At 38.4% G+C, this 27,274-nt stretch overlaps 1 protein-coding gene across 7 annotated transcripts in view; it reads left to right on the plus strand.

Moving 5' to 3' along the window:
- ENOX1 (ecto-NOX disulfide-thiol exchanger 1) overlaps positions 1 to 27,274 on the plus strand; it is a 548,229-nt gene that overhangs the window by 292,729 nt on the left and 228,226 nt on the right. For all 7 annotated transcript variants that reach the window (XM_027873687.1, XM_027873693.1, XM_027873694.1 and 4 more), the window contains 2 exons: positions 4,147 to 4,290; positions 5,812 to 5,949. In XM_027873687.1, coding sequence (XP_027729488.1) covers positions 4,278 to 4,290; positions 5,812 to 5,949 — 151 coding nt within the window. In that variant the 5' untranslated portion in view covers positions 4,147 to 4,277. The remainder of the gene's footprint in view (positions 1 to 4,146; positions 4,291 to 5,811; positions 5,950 to 27,274) is intronic.

Consider the following 27,274-nt stretch of genomic DNA (forward strand, 5'->3'; position numbering starts at 1 on the left):
AAGGAATAAAGGTTTGGGTTGGGCAGTAGAAAATCTTGTGGCTACAGGCTTTACATAACAGTTACAAAGTATTGTGCTTTTGTTCCGCCATGCCAAATAGAGAGCATTTTCCAATATCAAGTGAATTACGTTATTTTGATTCTACATCTACCATAATAATGATGATAGTAACAATAACTCATTTATCCAATACTTTGAAGTTTACAAGTTTTGTTGTTATTTTTGCCAATGATCTTGTTAAGTGGGTAGTACCAGTAGAATCATTCCTATTTTAATGAAGAAAAAATTCAAATTAGGAGAAATGAGTTTTCCAAAGTTATACAACTAATGATTAGCAGAGCTGAAACTCCAAACCCAGATCTTCTAACTCCAGTTGGGGGTGGGGGGATGGATGTTTCTACTGAAGGATGCTGTCATTTATGGCATAAATGTTTGGTTTTTTTTAATGATCAAGAATTCCTTAAAGGCTTTGGTGATTCAGAAGATAGGTGTCCAGAGAGAGAGAGCCAAAGGCTGACTTTTTTTCAAATGACTTTGTAAAGGGGAAAAAGAAAAGTCAATTAACATTGTGTCAGAGGCCAAGGCATCACCTTGCTAGGTAGGGTGCTGGCATGTGTGCGATTAGTTGTGAAAACATGTGGTCCTTACTATTTCAGAATTAATTACATAATTACCCACCACTACAGAGGGATCCCAGGGTATATTAATGGAAAAGCTACACTCCAAAATGAAATAGTAATAATAATTAGCATTTACTATATTCAGAATCCTTTATAAATTTTAATTTAACCTCCTCACATCTCAATAATATAAGTAAATATCCTTAGGAATATTAGCCTCATTTTTAGTTAAGAAATAAGAAAACTGAGTCTTTCATAAATCTTATTTATTATTAATGAACATTAGCCCTGATTATCAATGAGAAAGGCAATTTTATATAATGCTGGTCTGGAAGTCAGTATGATGTGAGTTCTAATCCCATCTTAAACACTTACTTGCTATGTGACCCACGGTCAATAATTTATCCTCTTTCACCCTCTGATTTCCTATATGTAAAATCAGGAAAATAATATTTTACAAAGTTGTTATGATGTTATATTAAAGATGTTATGATGATCAAATTTATATGTGTGTACAAAAAATGTCTGTATAGGTATACACGTGTATGTATGTCTGTGTAGTCAAAGATACATATATACACACTTGTGTGTTCAAAGATACATATATATACATATACATGTATATATGTATGTATTTTATATATGTATGTATACATTTTTATAAAGTGGTTTATAAACCTTAAAGTGGTATATTAATGTTAGCTATTATAAGTAATACAATGATAATGCATAACAAATTAGTTATTCAATCAGAAGGAAATGATATACGGGGGGGAGAGGGGCATTTCACTAATTATAAGCCAATATTATCAAACGTAGTACCTTTCTTCCAAGGCCAATGATTTCCAAACTTTGTAGACCTGTTGGTTTGATTTTCTTAGCCTGGTGCAATAAACTGAATCTTGGCATTAATGTTAGGGGGCCTGAGTTAAAATCAAGCTCCTGCTACTTACTACCTTTATGATCTTGGCACAAGCCCTACTAAAGTGTCACCTTAATTTCCCTGGGCCTTATGACCCAATGATCCTATCCTACTCTTAAAAGAGATATATGTCATGCACTCCCATTTAAAATAAAAGTAATTAATTTTGAATTAAAAAATTTTCATATATCCCTTTATATGACTGAAGAAACCCCAGTCTTTCATAAGACTATATTTAAAAAGCATTGCCCAAGCCACGGACTATGTGTATGGGAGATTGTCATGTAAGTTCCCTCAGTCACTTGACTGGGGAAACTTAAGGCAGAGAAAGGCAAAGTGAATAGCCTGGGTTACAGAGATCATTAGGAATGTGGCCAGGATTAAACAATGAGGACTTTTGGTTGCCCAGTACTCTTTTCAGTGAGGCTATTAAAAGGACCTCTGTGGTGGGCCAGGGGACGAGCTGAAAATTGAGTGGCACCTAGATATTCTGTTTCAAGTGGTCCTTTTGTCTAGGAGACTCCAGGCCCAATCTCCTTTGTATTGCTATAATCATGAAAATGCCAACCATTAGTATAGCACTTTGCACAGTAAAAAGCTAACACTTCTGAGAGCACTGTCTGAAAATGGCAGGTATAGGACAAGATGGCGACTGGCTTGGACATTAGTCCTAAATGCTACAAATGCTGATCTCCAAGGCAGCAAACCCTTCAGAGGCTTCACAATTGAAGATTTGTTGGATAAAGGGAAGAGGTGATGTATGCACACTTGGGTGCAAATATAGCTAGCTTTCTGGACTGGGAAGCTGGCCAACCCCCTTCTATTTTAAGAAATAAGATAGTCACCTTGAGATGATCAAATGAAAGGGCTCCCATATCAGAGGTATTTGGGCAGTTTAAATGAACAAATTTCAGTCTGTTTGTCTCTGCATATTTGTAAAGGTTCAAGCAGGAGTGAACTGAGAGGCTTTGTTGGGGCGGAATACAGATTTCGATGGCATTATGGATAGCCGAAGGGTAGAGTTTTAGGTACACCATTTCCTCTGCAATTAAATTTGTTTTATGTGGTGGGAGTCTCTTTGTCTGATGGCTGTCATTGCGCTGTGTTAATTGATGCACAATATATAAGCAAGCCCTAGAGTCATATGGGTAACAGAGTTTAATTGCCTGATGTGAAATATGTATACTGAGTACAATCCTCTACCACAGTGAACTGTTGTATGGATAAAGACAGTTTATCTTGATGGCAGCTTGTTTGAGGAAACTCTAAATGTCTCACGTTTCCTGCTAGTTGAGACGTTACCGCTTGCAACTTCACCAAGACAGTGGGAATGGTTTGGGGATTTTTCTGTGTTCACACACTGTAGTTTAGAACTTCCACTAAAACATGTGAATCTTATGTTTCTATTTCTTGGCAACAAGTTACTGCTACCAAACCGATGGATAGTCTTGTAATAAACTGATAATGCCATTCTAGAAAGAGCCATTCCAACAAGGCCAGCTAGTACTTTAGACAGACCATGTAGTATCTAACTCTAAGGAATACATTGATGTTAATTAGTAGCATATATATTTTTGGAGGAAAAAAAAGGTTCCTAATATCAGTGAGTGGGAGAAGAAAAATATTTTTACTCAGTTGTTGACTTGTAACCACTTAATATGCTATATGTTTCACTCCTTTAAAATGACATGGTTATTCTTCTAGTTTGAACCATTAAAAATGTATCCACATATATTTCAAGTTCAAAGAACATTCAGGCTAAGTCAAATTATGTCTCAGTGACAAAGATATTCCAACAGATAGTGAAAAACAAAGATATCTCCATAGCTCCCACATAGACCCAAGACCTATTACGATGGAACATTCTCATCTTTTATTCAGGATCTGGCATTATTTATTATTGTATTTCATCATTTTTCAGTTTCCACTTTAAAGTCTATAAAAAATGTTTTTATATAGATTATTTCATTTGAATCTCACAGCAACCCTATGCAGTAGGTACCATAGAGATTATTATCTTCATTTCACCAATGGGGAAAATGAGACTTGGAAAGTATAAACAACTTAGTCACTCAGCTAGTAAGTTTCAGAGGTGCAATATGGACCCAGGTCTTCTGACTACAAATACACTTCCTATTCTGTACTCCATGATGCTTTAGAATGGCTTCTTTCTTTCTTTTTTTTTTTTGTACTTTTCTAGCTCTTTTCATCTTTAAATATGTTTTACAGGCAACTGTCCTCTAAACTTACAGGTTGACTTAGTTCTTAACATAAAAGCTTAATTCTTGGTCAGCCCACTCCATTGATGTGTACGTACATAGAGAAGGCTGCAGAGGAGCAGCATCTAAGACTCCATATGTGAAGACTTGTGGGTTGGAGGCAGGACGCCTGACATCTTCACAAATGATACTCTTTATCAATCTAGCACAGGGCATAGATGGGATAGCCCTTGGTTAGGGGTACTTAACTGGACTCTTGCTAGTACTAGCTTGCCTGGAAGTGGGTTTCTTTTCATTTAGTTGTTTGTTTTGAAAAGACAGTGGTTATTCCCTTGAAGGAGACTGGATATAGTTTCTTATCGGTCTTTTCATCCACTCTTTGTAGGGCCTGATGATCTCCTTGTGGACCCTGCACATACCAACCAAAGGGCTCCTGCACCTCCAGGTGTATATAATGCAATAGTAGATGAGCGTGGAGTTAAAAGTGTCAAAGAGCGGCCCAAGGAACTCACACAAATGATGGCTGCAGGTAAATACTGGTGATTTCCAAGAACACCTTAGCAATACCGTCGTAGGGATTTTGTTGGGAATGTTTGCCTAGCCATGAAAATAAGCAATGGCCCGTGTTCTCTAGGCCCTAAAGGAAATCAGGTGGTGGGTCTCATAAAGGCTAGACTTAGCATTAAATGAAATTGAAGATACCTAGCTTCTTTTCTTTCTATTCTCCTTCCCTTTTTAATTGGTGGAGGTGGCAGGGGTTTGGGGGAAAGAGAAGGTGGTGATGGAAGTCTTTGCTTGTGGAATTGAGGCCATGTGTGCTCTAGATCAGCAGACTCCAAAGTAGAAGCTGGAACCCCTGAGGGACCAAGGTAGAGCCTCAAGAAGGTTGTGACAGGACCCCAAAGGGCATGAGAGCCAATAATTGACAGGATGACAGATGAGTTGAATGAGTTGAACCCCTGCAATGCCCAGTCATCTGACTTGTCTCCAACACAACCACACCTATTATACTACAGCACTTCCTATTTGACCTTCACTCATTATTGTACCAAAATGCAACCTGTCCCCTTTGGAGACTGGTATTGGTCCCTCAGGGAAGTTATAACCTAACCCAAATGAGCACCCACAACAGTAGCTTTTCAAATGCCAGTGGAAAAATTCTACTTCCCTCCTCGACCCTGATAAAAGGTACAAGATGAGTTTGGAGACCACTCCTCTTCATGTAGATACTTGAGTTCCCCTAAAGTAGTGAAATGAGGAGCTTGAAGAAGAGGGAGCATTAACTTTAAAAAATATATAAAAAAGGGCATTGGGACCAATTCAAATGAAGTATTCTGAACAGAATTTTAGTATTGATAACTGTTTGTAAAACTCTTAGTCACTGAGAAGCACCTGTTCCAAAAATACATGCCTGCAAACCAATGTCTTTATTTTTAGTCTGATAATCGAGTCGACTTCTTCAGAAAAGAGAGAAAATATCTCTGCTTTGCTTATCATAATAATTCATATGCCCTATCCTGCCTGGTCCTCCTAGCAACACTCTGAAGCATTGAAGTGCATAGAGGACTGGCTTTGGTGTTCCCATTTTACAGATGAGGACACTGAGGCACATAAAGGGGTAGCAATTTCCTCAAAGTGGCAGATATTGGAAAGAAAACTTGGGTTTTCTGACTTTCAAATCTGCTACTTTATTATATTTTTTTTTGCTTCAACACGGCTGCCTCCCTGTAACTTAACTAATGTTGTTTCACCGGGAGAAGAAAGTGCTTTTCTCCTCTTTTCCAGGGGTGCCACAGTAGTAGCTCGTTGTGTATAATATAAACTACATGTCATTAAGTTCCTTCTCAGAACACATTCAGAAACTCTTTATGTTTATGTCTGGGGAAAGTGTTACTGTAGATTACAGTGCTTTATTTTTTGGTGGTATGGGGATGTGGTAAATGAAGCCTCACATCTCTGGAAACATAATTTCCTTTAAAACAAACACTCTTGCCTGTTGACTCCAACTTATAATTTGTTTGTTGTTGTTATTGTTTTCTCCCCCCTGCAGCAGCTGATGGTTTGGGAAGTATAGCAATAGATACGACACAGCTGAACATGTCCGTTACAGATCCAACAGCGTGGGCGACCGCCATGAATAACTTGGGGATGGTACCAGTGGGCCTGGCAGGGCAGCAGCTTGTGTCAGGTAAGCCCTGGGGCAGGTAGGAGTGCAGAAGCCTGAATATAGCCTTTATTATCTCTTGTGTTGTCACTGGTGTATTAGGAGGTGAGGACGGGGACTGCCAATAGCTGGGAATATGGTTGCAGAAAAAAGAAGCCATTTCATGATAATTGGTCTTACCTACACAGTAGCCCCACAACACAGAGACTGTCTTTTGGTTTATGGCTATGTTGTATGTGTTCTGGCTGTGCCTGAGAATATGTGTCTCATTACTGCAGTGATCTGCCCCAATCAAAAGTTGTTTCTCAGACAGAGGCCTTCAGTTACCATCCCCCCACCTCCTCATCTCTGATGGCTACAGTATGTCCTAGTCAGCCCTCCCCTGTGGGTCTGCGGTTGTCTGTAGTTACGGCTCTTTTTTTGAAGTTAGTTGCAGTAAAGAGTATCAGAACAAAGATACTATAGACATTTTCCATTGAGGAAGAATTCAGCAGTGTTTAAGTGGGTGCTAAGCTGACCTCTAAGATGGGAAGATCTGGTTTTGAGTCTACCGATGCCAAATATTGGTTGTGTGACTCTGGGAAAATCATTCTGTGTTCTGGAAAAGGCGCACATTTACATTGGTAAAGGAAGCTCCCTGCCAGGATCTCTCTTTCCTGATATAGGCCTATTTAAAAAAAATCTTGATTCAATTCATTCAGTATTTGCTGAATACTTATTATGGCCAATACTATCCTTTGTGCCATATGAGCTTCAAGGAGCTGGTTCATGCTCTTAAGGATTTTCCACATCCTTGCGTAGACAAAGCTACTACATAGAGAACTGTTGCTTTGCTGTTTAAATGTATCTGAAAGTCATATGCGTACTCCCTCCCTCCACTGGCTAGGCCACGCCAACCTAGAAATCATCTCTAGCAGAACTATTCAAGTTGCCAGAGGTCTTTGTCTAGTTCTTTTCATGTTGTGTGAGGATAGGTATGACAAGAAGGCACATGTCCAGGGCATGTGTTGTATACTGATAGAAGGTCAGTTCCCTGTGAGGAATTATCAGATTGCCAACCAGCAGGCCTCCTTACTCCAAGGTGGAAATGCAGCTTGGGTGATCTTAAAAGAGAGAGATGTAGAACTCGAGAAAAATTTTATTTCTTTTTAAGCATTGGTCCTTGGAAAGAGTTCTCTAATATCTTGGGATATCTGTAAAATGGGCATTTCTCTTTTTAAGTTGATGCTGTGAAATAATGTTCAGAGAAGATAAATTAGATGAGAAAAGAGAGGCAAGAGAGGCATTAAGAAAGAAAAAAAAGGAAAGGAGAGGAAGAAAGATGGGAAGAAGAAAATTAGTTTATTCATCTTAGCATCTCATAATCTGTACAGAAGATAGTCCTTAGTGGCAGTACAAAAAAATACCATTTGTCTGATCTGCAAAAAAATGATCTAAGGATGTGTGTGTGTGTGTGTGTGTGTGTGTGTGTGTGTGTGTGTGTATTTTGTGTACACCACCAAGGTACAGGTAAATCCATAGCTTTCTTCTCTCCTCAGTTCTAGAATCTACAGATGAAATTGTCCGTGGTTGGGGGTCACCTCTGACCACGTGTTACCTAAGCCCTTTAATCTCACCAGACCTTTCCTTCATTGAATTAGTAAGTGGAGATTTTCTTCTTTGCCCTACAAATTTGTCCAGCCTCCTAATTGAAATATTAATAGGTTGGAAATTACTTTAATCTTCCCAACCCCTCTTACTCTCTCTCTGTCCCCTGAATACTTTGTGTCTTCTGGAGTAAACCATATCCTCAACAATTCATTATTTTTTCCTATGGTTCTGAGACTTCTGACGTTTTAACCATGACCAATTTATGATTTTCCCAGCAACTTACCATGAAAAGAATTACAGCCCTGCTCGTTATAGAAGATTTACCCGTGTCTGCACTGAATTACATTCTCTATCTCCTATATTAGCCAAACTGCTTAAACTATCTCTGAACCTTTTGGGGTCTGACTTGACTCTTTCATTATTTTCCCAGACCTCCTAGTATAGTCATATGTAGCCTAGCTTTCTCTGATGTCATCTAGCCACATTTGTTTAAATTTAAAAAAATGGAAATTCTTGTACAATCTCAGGATGGAATTCTTTTCACATTCCTTTTTCTTTATCATTGCCTATATTTGGCCCTTTTCTATATAACCAGAGCTTACCTGAGCTTGTTAATTGGCTTCTCAAAAACAAAAAGTTAGATGTAATGACAAGGAAAGGGACAGTTATTTCCCTAGGAGGAATGTTATAGTATAACAAAATTATAGCTGGGTTTCACCACAAATGTTATGGCAAATTAAAGATTTTATTCCACAATGACTTTGGCTGAGGCAAGGTCATATAAGTTTTGTGAATAGACCCAGAATTTTTGAGATAGGTTGCTGCTTTTTATTCACAGCCTCCCATGATATATTCAGTTATCCAGTTCATGAATCCGGTACTGGTTGATAAGGGTGGATAGAACAAGGGTCTTTAACCTTTTTTGTGTCATTGTGGCAGTCTGATGAAGCCTGGTGAATCCCTTTTCAGAATAATGCTTTTAAATACATAAAATAAAATACATAGAATTGACAAGGAAAATAAATTATATTATATATATATGTATGTGTACACATATACAATACATGTGTACATGTGTGTATATGTATACATATGTATACCTATACCTGTGTATGTGCATGCATGCATACATTACTGTAATGTTCAGGGACCCCAGGATAAGAACCTCTTATATAGAGGGATGCTTAGAACCACTACTACTTTTTAGGAACTTGCCTCGAAAGATTGTCCTTGCTGACAAACAATCACGTCTTTATTAGTCCAAGGAAAATACCTTCCAGACCATCCCAATTTTCTTCTGTCACTTGAACCACTGATAGAATCCCACGTGAAAACACAGTCAACCATAACTGGTTCTGTTTGAGTATGTGCAAGAATGATTCTAGGAATTTTAAAATATTTTTAGAAAGCCATCCTCAAAATAACAAAAGTAGTTATTAAGTTTCTAAGCAATAATTTTCAATACACGGTATTTGACAAAGGTGAAGTCCTTTAAGGGGGGCTTTTTGACCTTGAATAGGTACTGCCCATGGATGATAGCATCAGTGGAAATGCTTGGCATAAGCTATAAGATATTCTTCATCAGCTCTTTTAACAAAAACAAAAACATAAAAAGAAGCTCTTTATCTTTCCGTACTGTGAGATGGAGAATAGAAATTGTTTGTGATTCTGTATTGTACTGTGAATCCTTCCTCTATCCCCCCACACACATAAACACTATTTCTACAATATTGACCTTTTAATCTTAGAATATAAATTGTAATTTCTCATCTCTTGTCTAACAGATGTTTAATTGTTAAATATTATGTCATATCCTGTGTTTATGTCCTGTGTTGTGAACTATAGGAATGACACTTTTCTTCTCTCCCTGTTGAAATTGTCTTGCATACACATATGTGTCTGTAAACATATATTTTATATATTTATATATATACACACACACACACAAACATATATATATATATATAATAGGCACATACATAGTATACATGTATGGATATATGCACACCTATAGATATACACGTATGTATATGCACATACATATAGACATGTAGATCTATAAGCATACACACACATGTGAAACAAGACCAGTGAAGTTGATTTCATTTTCTGGTCTTTCCTCTGTCAGATGATCATGTATGCAGTTTGGTACCAGTGACTAATCAATTCTAAATGCGGCTAACCTTTTAAATACCAGTCTGATGTTATCTATACACAATTTAATCTCTTATCTATTGGTGCTATAAAATTGAATTTTTGATCTGGGCAAATGTCAAAGTCTTTCATTTGTAAAGAGAGACTCTTGTTAATAATTGTGTTATGTCTTCTCTGCCTCTGTATCCTTTCTTCCCACTTGTTATTCATTGGCATTTTCTGTTCTTGTAATAGCTCATTCTCACATTATGGATTCTCTGAATTACATGCATGCATTCATATAATACAGTCAGGATGAAAATTATCTAAAAGAATGCCCTTTAATAATACAACTCTTGTGTAAGAGGTTCAAGGAGAAGAGAACATGGTCATATTTGAAAAAAAAATCACTTTACTTCTAAGGCATGGATTTTCATTGTATTTAGATAGGACCTATTTTCTGGCTGTGTGGCCTGCTTGCTTGGTATGATGATGATATGAAGCCCCTCTGCTAAAAAGCATTTCTCCTATTGACCCTGGAAATTTCACCATTATTGATTCATTCCTCTGAATTGCATCACTTATCTCCTAGGATCCTCTAAAATGTCTCTCTCTCTCTCTCTCTCTCTGTCTCTCTGTCTCTGTCTCTGTCTCTCTCTCTGTCTCTCTCTCTCTCTCTGTCTCTCTCTGTCTCTCTCTTTCTTTCATCCACACACACGCACACACACACACACACACACCTTCATATAATTCAGTCCCATTTGCCTTACTCAGGATTTATCAATCTAACCCCTTCTTCCTTGAGTAACTAGACAGGCAGAGGCAATAGAGCTCTTGGGGCTCCTGCTAGAGTACGGACATACCATATGGGAGTGAGGGGCAAAGAGAAGTGGTGGGGAGCAATGGAAGGACCAAAGAAAAACCTTATATGATCATAGATTTAAATTTTAGTGATTACCTGGTTTGGGATTCTTAACTCTTTTTGTGTGTGACAGACCTGTTAGGCAGTCTACGGAAACCTGCGAACCTCTCCTAAGAATAATATTTTTAAATGCTTACAATAAAATACATAGGATTGCAAATGAGATCAATGGTATTGAGTTATTAAAATATATTTAAAAAACACACATAAATTCACAGATCTCAGATTAAGAACCCCTGATCTACTTCAACTTCCAGATTTTACAGATGAGAAAACTGAGCCCCAGATGCCTCAAGTCACATAGATATGAAGTTTCAGAGCTGAGATTTGAACCCTGTGCTCTCACTCCAAATCCAGGACTTTTTGCTGTTGCTTACTGACTCTCATCTCAGCATTTTTATCACATTTTGCTATGGACCAGTTCTGGCTTTGGACTGTCTTTGAAAAATAAATTAATATCATTAGTTAGAACTTTTTTGCTTTAGATTGGATTTCAGAGGAGAGTTTTATTATATGAAGTTGAATACCAGAAAATGGATTGAAATATTTAATTCTTTGGACTCTAATCTTGGTTAGAATTTCTCTTTGAAGTGGAGGGCTCTTCCTCAAGATTCCTGGGCTTAGAGTTTGGAATCCAGAGATACTGGACTCTACTATCCAGAGAATACCCAGGAGGAGATTAGTGGTATCAGGTAGACTGCTATGAATTAGAGATGGCTATCTGGCTTTCAAGTCCCTGAATATGATTTAGCAGGGTCATAAATACAGGAAAAGGGGGCAGGTTTCAATGTTTAAAAAAAAAAGGAAATCTCGCAGAAAGTAGCAACCAAATGGAGCTTTTTAATCATGAAAAAAGAGAAGATGAATTAGGTTCATCGTATAAATCCAATCAAGTAAAAGAGCAGAATTGGAAGCAAGGAAATACAAAACTAACAGGATTTTGGTTGAATATAACTCCACTGTAACGTAAGACCTGCACGGCTTCCAAGCAGAAACATCAGACCTTTTTTGCCTCTGGCCTCTAGCTTAAAAAACACCTTCATTTTTATGAACTTTCAGAAGGGGAGGAGGAGGGAAAAGGGGGAAAGAAGGAGAAAATGTAGAGAGAAAGAGAGTAAAAGAGGTGTCATTTGGACATAGGCAACATGGCAAGAGGACGAATCAGCTTTTGTAAGTGGCCAAGCCCTGTTCATGTGTATCAGACAACCTTTGCTATGCATGCCCAAAATAATAAAATAAATAAGACCTTTTCACAAGGCATACGTGGATAGGGGTGGGAGTTCCACAGAACTACAATGTGGTCAATGTGTGTGTGTCCAGGACTATCCTCCTTCTCTGATTATATTAGTGCCTTTCTCTTTAGTTCTGATACTGCCTGCCTGGCCCAGTTAAACCTCACCTGCCATCCCCACATCAGGCACCTCTCTGGTGTCCCATTCTTTTTCTCAACCCACTGGTAGCTAAATCCTAAAAAGGTGTTAACCGATGCATTAAGGGATGATTTCTACCGGGGTCATTTGCAATTTAAAAGAGGATTCTAGAAGCTGACAAAAGGTGTCCCCCAGGGACATACCCAGCTGTATCTCAGCTTATGGATTTGGTGGCCCTCTTGTAGGTATTTCTGGTTGGGGAAGGGAGAAAGGTAAGTAGCCTGCCCTCCCACCCTTATTCTCTAGGAAATGAAGAAATGAAGGCTTGATGAAACACCACTGAAGGGTTGCAGGCCCCATGATGTAGATGTTCACTCACTCATGACAGATAGCAGGAAACCTGGTAAGACCAATTTCTAGTGAGGTTGGAATTGCCCAACTCGAATCAGAAGCCTCATCCTCTTCATACGAAACTGTTGTCCTCCAAATGCTCTGTGGCTGCAGAAACACCCTTCTTTCGTTTGGGAATGGACAGGAAACTTTGCTTTCAGCTGAAGCATTTCTATGACCTTGACTATAAATGCACAGGTTCCTATAAGGTTAGTTGGACAGAAATGTCTTGAGTGTCAATACATACCATGATGGAGCACATGGCCATTTTTTTTTCCTTCTCCATTGGCAGACACTGGCTTCATAGAATGGCAAAGTCTCTTAGACATCATTAAGTCCAAATCTCTTAATTTTTAGATGAGGCACAGGCTAGGTCACTTGATTCTTTGTATTGTACCATGACACTATCTGTAGAGAGCAGCTAGGTGGTACAGTGGATAGAGCACGGGACCTGGAGTCAAAAACACTCATCTTCCTGAGTTCAAATCTAGGCTCGGATACTTACTAGCTATGTGACCCTGACCAAGTCACTTAACCCTGCTTGCCTCAATTTCCATATCTGTAAAATGAGTTGGAGAAGGAAATAACAAACCACTCCAGTACTTTTGATAAGAAAATTCCACATGGGGTCACAAAGAGTCAGACATGACTAAAATGACTGAACACAACAACTGTCAGTGTGTAGATTTGGTCTTGCTGCTTTAATAGAGAAAGTCCATGACCCTGTCTGGGACCTATAAAAGCATACTTATGCTTTTACTTGGTGTTTTAGAGATAATGGGGTTTGATCATGCTCAGGAATAAGGAGCAAAGAAACTTTTTAGTTTTTGGAATCTCCATTAAAGCTTTTATGTCCTATGGGTGCACCTATGATAATGGTAGCTGGCATTTTATGCAGTAGGTTATGCTTTGCAAGTAAGTTGCAGAGTCATACTGATTCTACTTTCACAACTGCTCCAGCATTCATCCCCATTTCTCCACTCACGTGAAATAATGGCGGGTCAGGCCTTTATTGTGTCTTGCTTGAGTTCTGATCATAGACTACTACTTGGTCTTCCAGCTTTCCATCTTTCCATTGTCCAAATCACCCTCTATACAGCTGCCAACTTCATCTTTCCCATGAAGTGTATACTCTTCAACTTGGTTTTAGAAGCCCTTCCCAATCCGACTCCAAACCTACTTTTCCTACCTTCTTGCATAAAAGCTACCCACCAGGTCAGGTACATTCTAGCCAAAGGTCAACTTGCATCCTTGTATAGACTATGAACCACACATGGAATGTAGTCCCTACTTAATTCAGTGTTTTAGAGGCCTTATTGAAGGCTCAGGTCTAATGCCATTACCTTTCATTGGTTTCTTCCAATTGTTAATATTCTCTGTCTCCTCAGTGCAGTGGATAAAGTAGTGGCACTGGAGTCAGGAGGATCTGAGTTCAAATTCTCCCTTGGGCACTTACTAGCTGTGTGACCCTGGGCAAGTCACTTAACCCTCAGATTCCTCATCTGTAAAATGAGCTGAAGAAGGAAATGGCTAACCCCAAATGGGGTCATGAAGAGTCAGACATGACTGATCGACTAAACAACAAAGAACACACAGTATCCGTTCCCCACCTCTAGTAGAATAAAGAAACTTGAAAGCAAGAAATGTTTAATTTTTTGTCTTTAATTTTTGTCTGTGTCTGGCACAGGGCCTCACACATAGTAAATGCTTAAGAAAGTTCTATGGATTGATTGGTTGAAATTTCCATTGAATTCAACTGAACTTTGCTGAACATTATCTCATCTGATTCTCTCAACACTGAGAACTGAGGTTGGTAGTGAATGCATTATCACCCCCATTTTACAGATGAAGAAATATAAAAGTCCATATGGCTTAGTAAAAAGTTGAACTGGGGCTTGAACCTGTGTCTTCGGATTCCAAGTTCAGTGTACTTTCCGCTGTATTCTTTCCACACTGTCTAATTTAAAAAGCTAAGCAAACTGGGTAGCAAGCACCTTAAAGCATGAAGAGTTAATTCAACTCAGTCATTTACTCAATCTCACTAGAGACTATTTTTCAAGGATATCTTTCTGTTTGGAAAGATAATGGCCCTGAACTGGGATTTCATCTCTCTCTAGATTCTATGCACAGACCCTGATTTGGGCTTATTTTTATCTGTGTGACTCTGAGGAAGTCGCAGCCTCTTTGAGCCCGTTTCTCATTTCTAAATTGATTGGGTTGGATTAGATGACCTTCAAACTTTCTTCCAGCTCTAGATCCATGGTGACCTAGCCAATTAATAAGGAAATCTGGAGAAATCTTATAAAAAGAACAGAAGAAGAGCAGAAGAGAAAAAGAACCAGAGGAGACTTTGAATGGTCTAACAGAAATGGAGTTAAGTAGTATGAAATAGTGGACAAGACAACTGGACTGAAAATCAGGGAGACTTGGGTTCCATTCTTGGTTTTGAAAAAATTTTCTGGGCCTCAGACATTTTATCTGTAAAATGTGGAATGTGAGATAGACCACATTGAGCAATTCAGCTAACCAAAAAATTTGAGTTATTGAAAGAAGAATTCTGAAGGCAAGAATCAAAGAAGTGAATGCTAAAATTGTGCCAAATTGTTAGCTTTATAGCTAACACCTTGACAAAGTAATCAACATAGAAATAAAGAGAGAGATTGTCCATAACCTCTCATGTATGCTGCATTAGGAACCGTCATTATGGAAATCTCAGTTATTAAGATAGCCATGGGTAGATTGCTTTTTATTTGCTTGCTTTGATTTGTTTTGATTTTGCTCTGTGTGCGTGTGTGCATGTGTGCATGCCTGTGTGTGTGTGTGTGTGTGTGTGTGTTTATTGACGCCGAGAGCCCCTGCTGAGTTAATCATACATTCTGTCCTACAAGCCTTAGTCAAGGAGGATTCACACAAGGAGGACTTTAATCTTTGAAGCCTTTGAGGAATCACACCTAGATTATAGAAGGAGAAAAGACTAGCCAAAGGGAATGAGAAATGTGGCTTAGCCTCATTGCCTTTGTTATCAGACACACTGTCCCCAGTGCATCGGCTGCCATGGGTAATAATTGAGGTCAGAGATGAAGAGGATGAAGTCTGGAAGCTGGACACTGGGATGCCCCCTCCGCGTAAGGGAGATTGCAGGGGATGGCTTGGGCCTTCTGCAAATTTCAAAAGGTGGTAGCTTTGTTGTTGTTCAGTTGTTTCACTTGTATCTGACTCTTTGTGACCCCATTTGGGATTTTCTTGGCAGAGATACTGGAGTGTTTTGCCATTTCTTCCTCCGGCCCATTTTACAGATGAGGAAACCGAGGCAGACAGGGTTAAATGAGTTGCCCAGGGTCACATAAATAGTAAGTGTCTGAGGCTAGATTTCAACTCAGGTCTTCTTGATTCTATGCTTGGCCATGTATTCGTTGGTCTCTGGTGGGAACCAACAAATACAATTAGTCCTCAATTAAAGTACCAGGAGAAGAGAACAAGGGTGAGTGTAATATACAAATCCGCTTCCAATTAGTCTGGGGAATGTTTTATTCATTTCAATCAATCAGTCAGTCAGCAGTATATCCTAGGCAGTGCTAGGTATTGATGATAGAAAGAAAAATATAAAGCAATCTCTTATCTGAAGGACCTTGCATTCTAATACAGTTTGTGTGATCTGGGAATTTATAATTCTGAAAATAAAATTATCTGCAATATTAAAAAACCTGACACATATATAATTGAAAATACCTTCCCCCGTCCTACTTCCTTGCTTTTTCATACTTTTCCAAACTTCCCTCTCAATGTTCCAACTGCATATCATGCCTCTCAAGGACCTATGATTTTGGCACTGTGAATAATCCTATGTGGGAACTTCCCTCCTCTAATGCAGATAGCAAGCCTTTTACAATAGCTAGTCTTGGAAACTTGCCTGAGGTTCAGAGGTAAAGTTACTTGCCCATGATTATAACGTAGGGGAATAAAAGGAAATTAAAAATGTGATGGGTGAGCCTCTTTTAGTGTCCCCAGTCCTTAGCACAGTGCCAGGCAATTGTAGTTGTTTAATAAATGATTATGGGCTTCATTTATATTAGTGAGAACTTTAAAACAGAATTTCCCATGAAATTTTCTAGCACTGATTATATACTATAACGTACTTTATGAAGATGACACTATTGCTCCCTTATCAGTAGAAATCAGAGGAGTCTGAAATGCCTTTGGATAGGAATACCCTCCATGTGTAGAAAGTCTCATGAGAAAGATCTGTGATTTCTCAGTGTTTGTAATGTGCCTATGTGTTATCTTACTTGATATCAAGAACCTAACCTTCCCATCTTACATATAAAGAAACTGAGGTTCAGAAAGATAAGTGATTTCCTCAGTAGCAAAGCCAATCCCAGGACCCAGATATTCTTGACCAGCACTCCTGCTATCGTGGGCATTTAAGATCCATTTTCTCTAGTGGAGAGTAGGATATAATAATAACAACAACAAAAACAATGGCATTCGTTAATGCTTTCACATTTGCAAAGCACTGCACATGCTTTCTTTTAACTGACCCCAACAACAATCTTATAAAGCAGGTGTTATTATTGTCCCTGATTTTCAGATGAAGATAAAGTTAAGACTCTGAGAAATAAGTGACCCTCCTAAGGCCATATTGCTAGCCAATATAATAGAACCCCTACCATTTGGAATCAGAAGAAGGGAGTTCACATCATGGGTCTGCTTTTTTACATGTTTTAGGACTTTTAGCCAAATCTTTCTGGGCATCAGTTTCATCTGTCAATTGGTTCCAAGTCCAAAATCCTAAGATACTACTAGCGATAAGTTTGTTCTAAGACAAGAGACGGAACAGTATAGTGGAATAGCAGAGTGAACAACAGACAGAATAGGTATGATATAGACAAGAGGCAGAATAGTATAATAGACTTAGGGTCCACAGAGACCTGACTGTGAATGCTAGTTCTTCAGTATTTACTAATTATGTGACATTGGGCAAGTCTCGATAATAATAATAAAAATAATAAAAGCTAATATTTACGTAGCATTTACCATGTGCCAGGCGCTGTGCTAAATGCTTTACAATCACCTCATTTAATTCTCACAACAATCCTGGGAGATAAGTGGTATTAGCATCCTCATTTTTCAGATGAAGGAACTGAGGCAGAAGGAGGTTAAAATGACTTTGTGCAGGGTCACACAGCTAGCAAGTGGCCGAGACACTTGATCTTAATTGAGTCCTAATTTCCTCAGCTGTATAATAGAGATTACAACAACTCCTGGAGAATATTGTGAGAAAAACACTGTAAAATGCTGTTTCATGTGAGGTCTTATTAGTGTGATTGATGATATGCATTCATGAAGTTCTGTTTGGATTTGGGTATGCCACGTTGTGCACATGGAGAGAGGGTTGTCTGTGTGAAGGTAACTAGCTGGAAGCTTTGACTTCTAACCTAACCTTGGAGTCAAACTCCAAGCAAATGAACTAACATAAACACCCTTCAGAAAACTGTATTTGTGATAACTTAGGAATTATTGTGTATTAAAATAAAATGAAAAGTAGGCTTTGCCTCACTCTCAGGCCCACACCAACAGACATACAAGCAAAGATCAAAAAGCAAACAAACAAAACTAAAAAAAGAGGTAACCCAATGACCTTTCATAGAAAATATAAAATACTGGCAAAATATTAATGAACTCTGTGGTGTTTGCTTCTCACTCAAAGCCCTCCTTTACTTTTCCCTGGCTCATTTTAAATTCTGATCACTTCCTTTGCCACTGAATTCTTCTTACCTTATGTCTTATGGCTCAGACAGCCTTCTCTCGAGTATGGCAGTGGTTTGCAGAACATTTTTTTGTTCTGCAACAATAACAAAACACAACAATAACAAAATGCATTGTTACCCTTAGGGTAATTTAATATACTACTCATAATACTCTTTTAGATTTATTCATTAAGTGCTTAGAATAACTACAATGATAACTTTAGCCCAATAAAGCTCCAAATTAAAATTTACAAACCTATAATGCTTCAAACATGTACATGCTTGTTGTAACAGAGGAAAAATATACTTATAACATAATTGGGCAATTATTTACTAGTTAAGTTACCATCAAAGACTTTTTAACTCAAACTCCTTACACTCTCATGATAAATCCCCACGGGGTTCACAAACCACTAAATGGGAATCACTGGAGTATAGTATAAACCGTATACCTTATTCCTTCCTTCCTTTCAAAAGAATAAAAATGAGCCCCCAGAAAAGCTTTCTGCCTTGCAATTATCTCTAGCCAAGCCTTAGGCCTGTTTCCCCTGATGGTGCCACAGTAAGCAGGTCTGAGAGGGCAATCACTTCTGTGAGTATGTTACCTCTACTTAAAGCCAAATGAAGAACAAGATGGTGATGAGACACTATTATTGCTGGGATGTTTCTGTTGGAGAAAAATAAATTAATTGTCTGCTCTAAGCAATTCCTAGAACACTTTGTTTTTTCTGCTCTTTTCCTTTCATCACTGGTTTTGGTTTTTTTTTCTTTTTGCGGTACATCTTTTTATATGAATTATTTGTAATTGCTTAACAATTAAATAAAATATCTTCAAAGACTTAGTTTCCTAGCCTTAGCCAGGGCTGCCCCTCTTCCCACCAGGACCCTGCTTATGGGCAGGGAAGGACCACCACACTCGTGTTTGCTGCTCAAGATTGTGCATCACTTGCCTCTCTTGCATGAGTTTATATCTGGTTTACTTTGTTTTGTTTTTAATATAGTAGAAGGCTTTCTTTCTAGCGTATCATATGATCATAGATTTAGAGCTGGAAGAGGGGTGTCAAGGGTCATTTAGTCCAAACTATTCACCGAAGATCTAACCAAGTTAAGTGAATCACCGAAGGACAATACACTATCAAGCGTCACAGCTGCAAGTTCAACCCAGTTCCAAATCCCACCCTCTTTCTGCTGGATTCTCCTGAACATGTTAGCTATTCTTCCTAGCTTTGTGTCTTCTAAAAATTTCATTGACATATACCTGTGTCTTCATTCTTTCTAATTCTGTTCAGCATCACAGGGCCAAACACTAATTCCCTAGAGTACTCTAGGAGAAGAGACCTTCTTCCAAGTAGACATAGACTATTGGTCAATCCAGCTTTCTCCTATGTTTATCAAGCATCATAATGGAAAAGAATTTAAAACCTTTTTAAAGATAAAAGGTAATAACGTTAATATATAAGTAGAAAAATTAATGAAAATGTGTCACATTGGAATATGGAAACTAAATAACATTCTCAATAAAAAATAACTTTTTTTAATCAACCTAAAGTTCATTTTTCAATCTTTTCTATAATTTTCTGTACCATTTCCCTTTTTCTTCATTTCAACATGGTGGCCAGACAATCCTCCCCTGTATCTGACAGTTTTATTACTGAATCACTCCAGGGTTTCAGAAATCCTCGAAGTGAGGTCACATCTTGATTCTCTTATCACAGATGATAAAAAGAAGGCACACAGGAACAGGGAATTTTCACCAGGTCAAGCAGAAAGTCAGCTTTGGGGGTCATTTTCAAAAATAGAACATAGTCAAAAATTAACATCAAACTGTCTGGGACTTTCCACATTCAGTGACATAGTTGAACTTTGAATACATTTTCCATGATGATTATAAAAATATCTTACTACCAAAGTTATGAGTGATCACAGGACTGATATACAGCTTGAAGGGACCTTAGATATCAAGTCCAGACATTCATTTTGCAGATGACAGATATGAAGCCTAAAGAGGTTCAGGAACTAACCCTAAATATCCTACCTGTGGGAGAAAATGATCAGTTAGATGACTTTTTGCCATTTTTTTTTTCTTTTGGATAATCAACACTTCTAAAAAAAAGGTTTATTTTGGTATGTTGATCTTATTTAGAGCCTGAGCTGTAACATCTTTTTCCAGTAATTATTCTAAATTCAGTTCAATAGGCATTTATTGTCATCTCTACATGAAGCTTTGTGTTAGACATTTGGAATACAAAAAATGATAACATAATCCCTTCCCCCAAGGAGTTTATAATCTAATAGGAGACAAAAGGCACATACATAAGTATGAACTATGGTAAGGGCAAAGAAGAGAGTTTAGATAGATTCCTATAAGAAATATGGATGTGGGGGACCAAGGAAGGCTGCCACCTCATGTTCATTTTTGAGTTTCCAGTCCATTGAAACCCCTCCATATACTTTTTAAGTTTCTATCTAGCCATGGCTTCCCCATCTTGTACTTGTGAAGTTGATTTTTTTTTTTTTAAGTTGAATGCAAGGCTTTATTTTTGTTAAAGTTCAGCTTGTTGGGTCCAATCTGATGTTCTAGCCTTTCAAGATATTTTGAGACCCTGACAGTGATCTAGTATGTTAGCTATCCTTCCTAGCTTTGTGTCTTCTAAAATTTTCATTGACATATACCTGTGTCTTCATTCTTTCTAATTCTGTTCAGCATCACAGGGCCAAACATTAATTCCCTAAAGTACTCTAGGAAAAGAGACCTTCTTCCAAGTTGATATTGACTATTGGTCAATCCAACCAGTTCCAAAGCCATCTAGCAATACTGTTGTCTAGTTTATATTTCTTTATTCTGCTCACAATTGTAGCATGAAAAACTGTGAAATGTTTAAAAACTAGGTCAACTGTATCTGTTGAATCCCACTACTCCATTTTTCAGTCTAGAGCAGTCTAGTCTGCTCCCTTTTCCCTACAATCACCATTATAAGGTGAGTCTCTCATGAGCTGCTCCTGATAAGCCATAACGGCTCTTTGAAATCACTCTTCCTTTTTTGATGCTCACTAACCATACATTTTAAGTTAGCATTCTAAATAAAGCTCATTGGCTTCTAGTTTGCAGATTTCATTCTTTTTTTTCTTTTTTTGAAAATCCGTACTTCTTTAGTCCTGTGAAACTTCTTTTCTCTACAGTCTTTCAAAGATCTCTAACAATGGCTTAGCAATCAATTCCCAAAGTTCTTTCAGCACCCTAGGACATAGTTCCTTTGAGCCTGGTGTTTTGAACTCATCAAAGGCAGTTAGGTGCTCTCTTACTAGCTCCTTACTTATCTTAGAAATCAACCTTTTGTTGGCCTTTTTTTTTCCTGTCCTTTTCAGCCCTAAGATCACTGTTCTTGGAAGAAAGAGGAAAAAAAAAAGAGAAACAAAATAAGCTTTGAACTGAGCAGCGCAACCATATCTCTAAATATAATTCTTTGATTTTCATCTTTGCCTCAGTATAACTAAAAAAAAACAAAACAAAAGAAAAACCTATTTGTTGTTCTTAGATTTCCTTGCAAGCCTCAGTTCATTCTCTTTGGTACTACTAGCATATTTTTACACGAGGGGACTGGATCTGGCCTTATAAAGTACCCAGCAGTTAGCTCCACAGTTGGTCTCAATATGATTCCAAAGGCAGTGGTGAATTTTTAGACTGTTGCCATGAGTCAGCAACTAGCGTGAGAACTTTCAGTCCCTTTCATACCTCTGTCACCCTCTGCCTCATTCTAAGACTCTATGATGATACCAGTGTGAGCAGAGAAAAGAGAATGGATGCAAGAGATGTTGTGGTGATAAAATTGATAGTATTTGGTAACTGATTGTATATACGGAATGAGAGAAAAAAAGAGTTTAACATGATGCCAGGATGTTGAATCTGGAAGACTGGCAAAAACAAGGGTGGGGAACCTGTGGCCTCGAGGCCACATGTGGCCCTCTAGGGCCTCAAATGGGGCCCTTTGACTGAATCCAAACTTCATAGAACAAAACCCCTTAATAAAAGGATTTGTTCTGTGAAACTTAGACTCAGTCAAAAGGCCGCACCTAAGGACGTAGAAGGCCACATATGGCCTCGAGGCTGTAGGTTCCTCTCCCCAAGGCAAGAGTGTGGGTACCACCAACACTCATTCCAAAGCTTTGAAGAGAAATAACAAGGACCAATGATTCTTCCCATTAATTTGGAAGAGTAAGTCAATAAGTGGATAACAAGTTTATAATATTCCTCTTTGGGAATAAATAAGCTTTTATATACATATGTGTGTATTCACATATATGTATATATGTGTTTATGTGCATGTATATACATGTGTATACATGTATATACTTATATATATACATATGTGTACATGTATATATACACACACATTTATGTAGAGGATAAATATATATCCTCTAAGGGGATAAATATGCTTCCTTCATACCTTGGGATTTTACTCTCACAACTTAAAATGAAGGCAAAAAATCTTCAATAATTTCACAGCTTCTGAAGCAGATAACTATCATTATCGTATCATTTCTATGAATAATAGATCTACTCCATGTAGAAATAAGACCTGGAGAATGGACATAATGTTTAGATCTCTTACATTCCAATTATTTACTGAATCAAGATGAACTTTACTGATCTTTCTCTTCCCTCCTCTCTCTCAGGGGAGGAGGGGGAAAGTGTTCTGCTCACACTCATTGTGCTTCATTTGAACTCAGCAAGTGCTCTGCCCTTACAAATTATGCCCTCAGGCCAGAGAACAGACAGTATTCTCCTGACTGTGGAAGAACCCTGGACAAGAAAGCTGAAGCCTTAGATTCTAGTACTACTAGCTCCACCATTTATTAGGCATGTTACCTTGGGCAAGTCATAACTTATATGAGCTTCATTTTCCTCGTCCATAAAACAGGGATAATAATAACTCCCCTGCCTGCCTCATAGCATTGTGAGTTAGAAATGGAATCATGTAGGTGAAGGTGCTTCAAACACTGCAAAGTGATATTTCCAAGTACAGCATTATTATCTATCTTTAAATTGTCAGGCAGGTGCTTATTACATGCCACACTAGTATAGAGAGGCAGTGTGGCATATCGGATCAAGTCCTGAACTTGTAGTTAGGAAGGCCCATGGTCAAATACCACCTCAGCATGCTGTCCTTACAGGCAGCAGGATGTATGTTCAAAAACCACCTCCTATACTTACTAACTGAGTGACCATGGACAAGTCAGTCTTTAAGCCTCAGATTCTTCCTGTACAAAATGGGGGAATGGTAGCTGTAGTATGTACCTCCCAGTATTGTCAAAAGGTTCCAATGGGATGATCCATGAAAATATTTTGTACACTTCAAACCTCCATGCAAATGCCAGTTATTATTATTCTACTCAATACCTTAAAAATCCTTTGTTATGTTTTTGCTTCATTTAGCATTCTTCCAGAAGTATATATGTAGTGGCTACAGATCAAAGGCTAGTCAGAACCTCTCTTGAGAATAGCCACATATGCTTCCATCAGTCAGTCCATCAATAAGCATTTATTCCATCTACGTGTTCCATGCTAAGCGCTGGGGATGTAAAGAAAGGTGAAAGACAGACCTTTCCCTTGAGGAGCTGAGAGTCTAATGGAAGAGACAACATGCAAACAACTATGTCCAAATGAGCTATATGCAGGATAAATAGGAAATAGTCAACAGAAGGAAGTTAAGACTTCCTAAGAGGTAAGACTAGAAAAGGATTCCTGTAGAAGGTGAGATTTTAGCTGGCACTTGAAGGAAGTGAAGAGGTAGAGATGAAGAAGAAGAGGAGTCTAGGTATGGGGGCAATAGAATTCTTCAATTGAATTCAACAAATAATTATCAAAATCTACTATGTTCAAGGCATTGTGCTAGTTTGGATTCGGTCAAAGGGCCGCACTTGAGGACCTGGAGGGCCACATGTGGTCTCGAGGTCGCAGGTTCCCCGCTCCTGTGCTAGATATTGGAGATAAAAAACAAATTGGTACCTGTGTTGGGGAGCTTCCTCAGAGAAAAGATAAGGATTGTTGGAAGCAAGTGAGCAATAAGCATGCTGTAGAAAAAGGGAAAGATCTCAGGCAGGGGTGGGGAACCTGCAGCCTCGAGGCCACATGTGGCCCTCCAAGTCCTTTGATTGAATCCAAACTTCACAGAACAAATCCCCTTAATAAAAGGATTTGTTCTGTAAAACTTGGACTCAGTCAAAAGGCCACATCCAAGGACCTAGAAGGCCACATGTGGCCTTGAGGCCCCAGATTCGCTACCCCTGGTCTAAGGAGAAAGGGATAGAGTCAGGAAGGCCAAGGAGAAGCAGTGGCTCCTGAGCTAAGGCCTGAAAGAAAAAAGTTTTGAAAGGCCTCTGTGAGATAAAATTAGAGGCTAGGTAGATGAAGGCAAGGAAATGTCATGCTGAACAAGAAAGGAGGGGCTGGGGGAGATCAAACCCTTGTTAACAAATAAGCTTAATCAAGCAAAATGTCTGCTTTTGTGTATATTTAAGTTCAGAAAAATTTTTTTTTTTAATTTTAAATGGCGCGTTGAAATCAAGAAGCAATCAGTTTAGCTGGAAGGGCAGCTAGGTGGTACAGTGAATAGAGCCCTAGGCCTGGTGTCCAGGAATACTCTAGTTCAAATGCAGCCTCAGATGCTATCTCTGTGACCCTGGACAAATCACTTAACTTCTGTCTCTATCAGTTTTCTCAACTGTAAAATGGGGAAAATAATAACACCTACCCCACAGGGCTGTTGTCAGGATCAAATAAGATAATAATTGTAAAGTCCTTAGCACGGTCCTTGGTGAATAGCAAGTGCTGTGTAAATGTTAACTATTATTATGTACTTTAGAAGGGGAGCAAGATGAAATGAAACCACAGGAAAGAATAACTGGAACAAGATAGAGGGCCTAACGTGGTAGGCTGAAGAGTTTGTGTTTTTTCTTAGAGATGGCAGTGAGTCATGGATCATTTTTGAGCAGGGTGATAAACATAGTCAAGTCAGATAATTTGGTAGTTAATGTGAAAAAAAAATGGGCAGGAAAGGAAATAGTCAAGTGAAGGCAGAACGACCAACTAAGAGGCTATTACAATAGTCCAAGAGAGCTGTGATGAGAGACTAGAATTAGGATGATGCCAGCGTTCACAGAGAAGAGAGAATGGATGTAAGAGATGTTGTGGAGGTAAAATTGACAGTACTTAACAACTGTTCGTACATAAGGAAGGGGGGAGAAAAAAAAAGTTTAATAGGACTCCAGGATTTTGAACCTGGAAAAGTGGCAAGAATGTGGGTGCCACCAATAGAAAGAGGTTTGATTTGAGAAAGAGCAATTTGGGGTGAGGGAGGTGGTAAAGTGATGAATTCTGATTTCAGCTTGCTACACTTGAGATTCCAGGAGGAAAGATGTCTAGCTTGCACTTAGAGACGCAAGGTTAGAATTCAAGAGAAAAGACTAAGCCTGGATATATAGACTTCAGGGTCATCTTCATAGAGATCATAATTGAATCCGAAGGAGTCCTTGAAATCACCAAGGACAAAAAAAAAATGCTGAGAAAAGAAAAGAGGGGCCAAGACTGAATTTTGGAGGACACTTCTGCTTAGCAGATGGAAGACAAACCAATAAAAAGAAGTGTTTAGTTGTATAGGAAAACCAAGAGAGAAGCAGTGTTACCAAAGTCTCACATGTTTATTACCTTTGTTCAGTCCTTCATCACCTTTCACCTTGACTGTGAACTGCTTTCCCAATTGATCTCTCACAAACAACCTTTTTAAACCTCAGGTCTGGCTATGTTACTTCCCAACCCCATCACAATCTTCAGTGGATCCTGCCTCCAACCCTAACCCTTACCCTGTTGCCAAGAGGATAAAATGCAAATTCCTCAGCTTGGCAGCCTGCCTCCAGTGTATCTTTCCAGCCTTATTTCATATTATTCTCTTCCACAAGCTATTTTGCATTCAATCCTCATTGTCTTTCATCTCAATTTGACTTCTGCCTTTTAAGCATTTTTTTCTGCTTAAATCTTTCTCCTATTTAGCATTCTGGCTGATTATACCAGTTAGCAAGATTAGTCTTTTGCTATAAGCAAAGTATCTTTCTTTCTCCTATAGTAGTTTTGATCTGTCCTTTATCTGGTTCAAGTACCTTAAATGACCCCAATCCACATAATCCTGGCAGCCTCCATCTTCATTATTGATTCAGACTTTCATTTTACCTTCATCTTCCAAGTCTGTTGTTTTCACTAAGTATATGCCTACCTGTGTCATTCATGTGGCTTTTATTATTAATCTCAAGAATACTTCATGTAGAGAACCTCTCCAAGTGGAAATAACTTCTATCTGCAGCTGGCTTTTGTGTCTTTCTCCTAAGCTGCTTTAATATTATCCAATATTTTATCATACCTCCTCTTTGATGATTTTTAGTCCATTAATTTCTGCTATAAAACATTGCCAAGTGCTTTTAAAAGCCTTGTGTGCAACATCCAGTAGATTCCTCTTATCAGTTATAGTAATTTTATCTCGCAACAACTTTAGTACTTCGTTAAACCTGACTCCCCTCTCCTCTTTCCAAATCCAGCAAGTCTTCTCATATGACGTTTCTTGTGGTAGCTTCCAAAATCTTTCCTCAAGTTAAGGTTAAAATTAGCTCCCATTTTGACATATGAACTCTAATACCTGGTCAGAATTTCAATTCATCTGGCCAGAGTCCATTATCATACATTTGCAGAACAAAGAGCTTACAGATACATTGCCATCCTTAGAATTCTTTGTAAAATTCCAAATAGAGTCAAGTTAGAGTGACTTTCAGAGTGTGAAAATCAATAACATTTTGGAGTTCATTTATAATAAAATGTCATAAGACTGACCATGATTATCATTTTTAACTGTGGTATAAGAAGTGATTTTACATGTGATTTTTAAAGTGTTTGGTGAAAAAAAAAAGAGACCCTAAAAATATGTAGGTTTTTGATGGAGACTGGGTTATATTTTAGGGTATAGTTCCAGATCTGAAGTAAATAGTTTAAATTGAATCCAAGAAAATTCTGCAGTGGTTCTAAATAAGCAGAGCAGTGTCAAAGGTAACATGGAAGATCCTTAGGATAAGGACCCTATGAATATTGAGATTTGCTGAGCTAAGACTCAGTATCTTCCTTTAATCCAAGCAGTGGTCAAAGGGACGGAGGG

Source organism: Vombatus ursinus, unplaced genomic scaffold (assembly GCF_900497805.2).
Source record: "Vombatus ursinus unplaced genomic scaffold, bare-nosed wombat genome assembly UNPS02014802.1, whole genome shotgun sequence".
In the NCBI taxonomy this organism is placed as follows: domain Eukaryota; kingdom Metazoa; phylum Chordata; class Mammalia; order Diprotodontia; family Vombatidae; genus Vombatus; species Vombatus ursinus.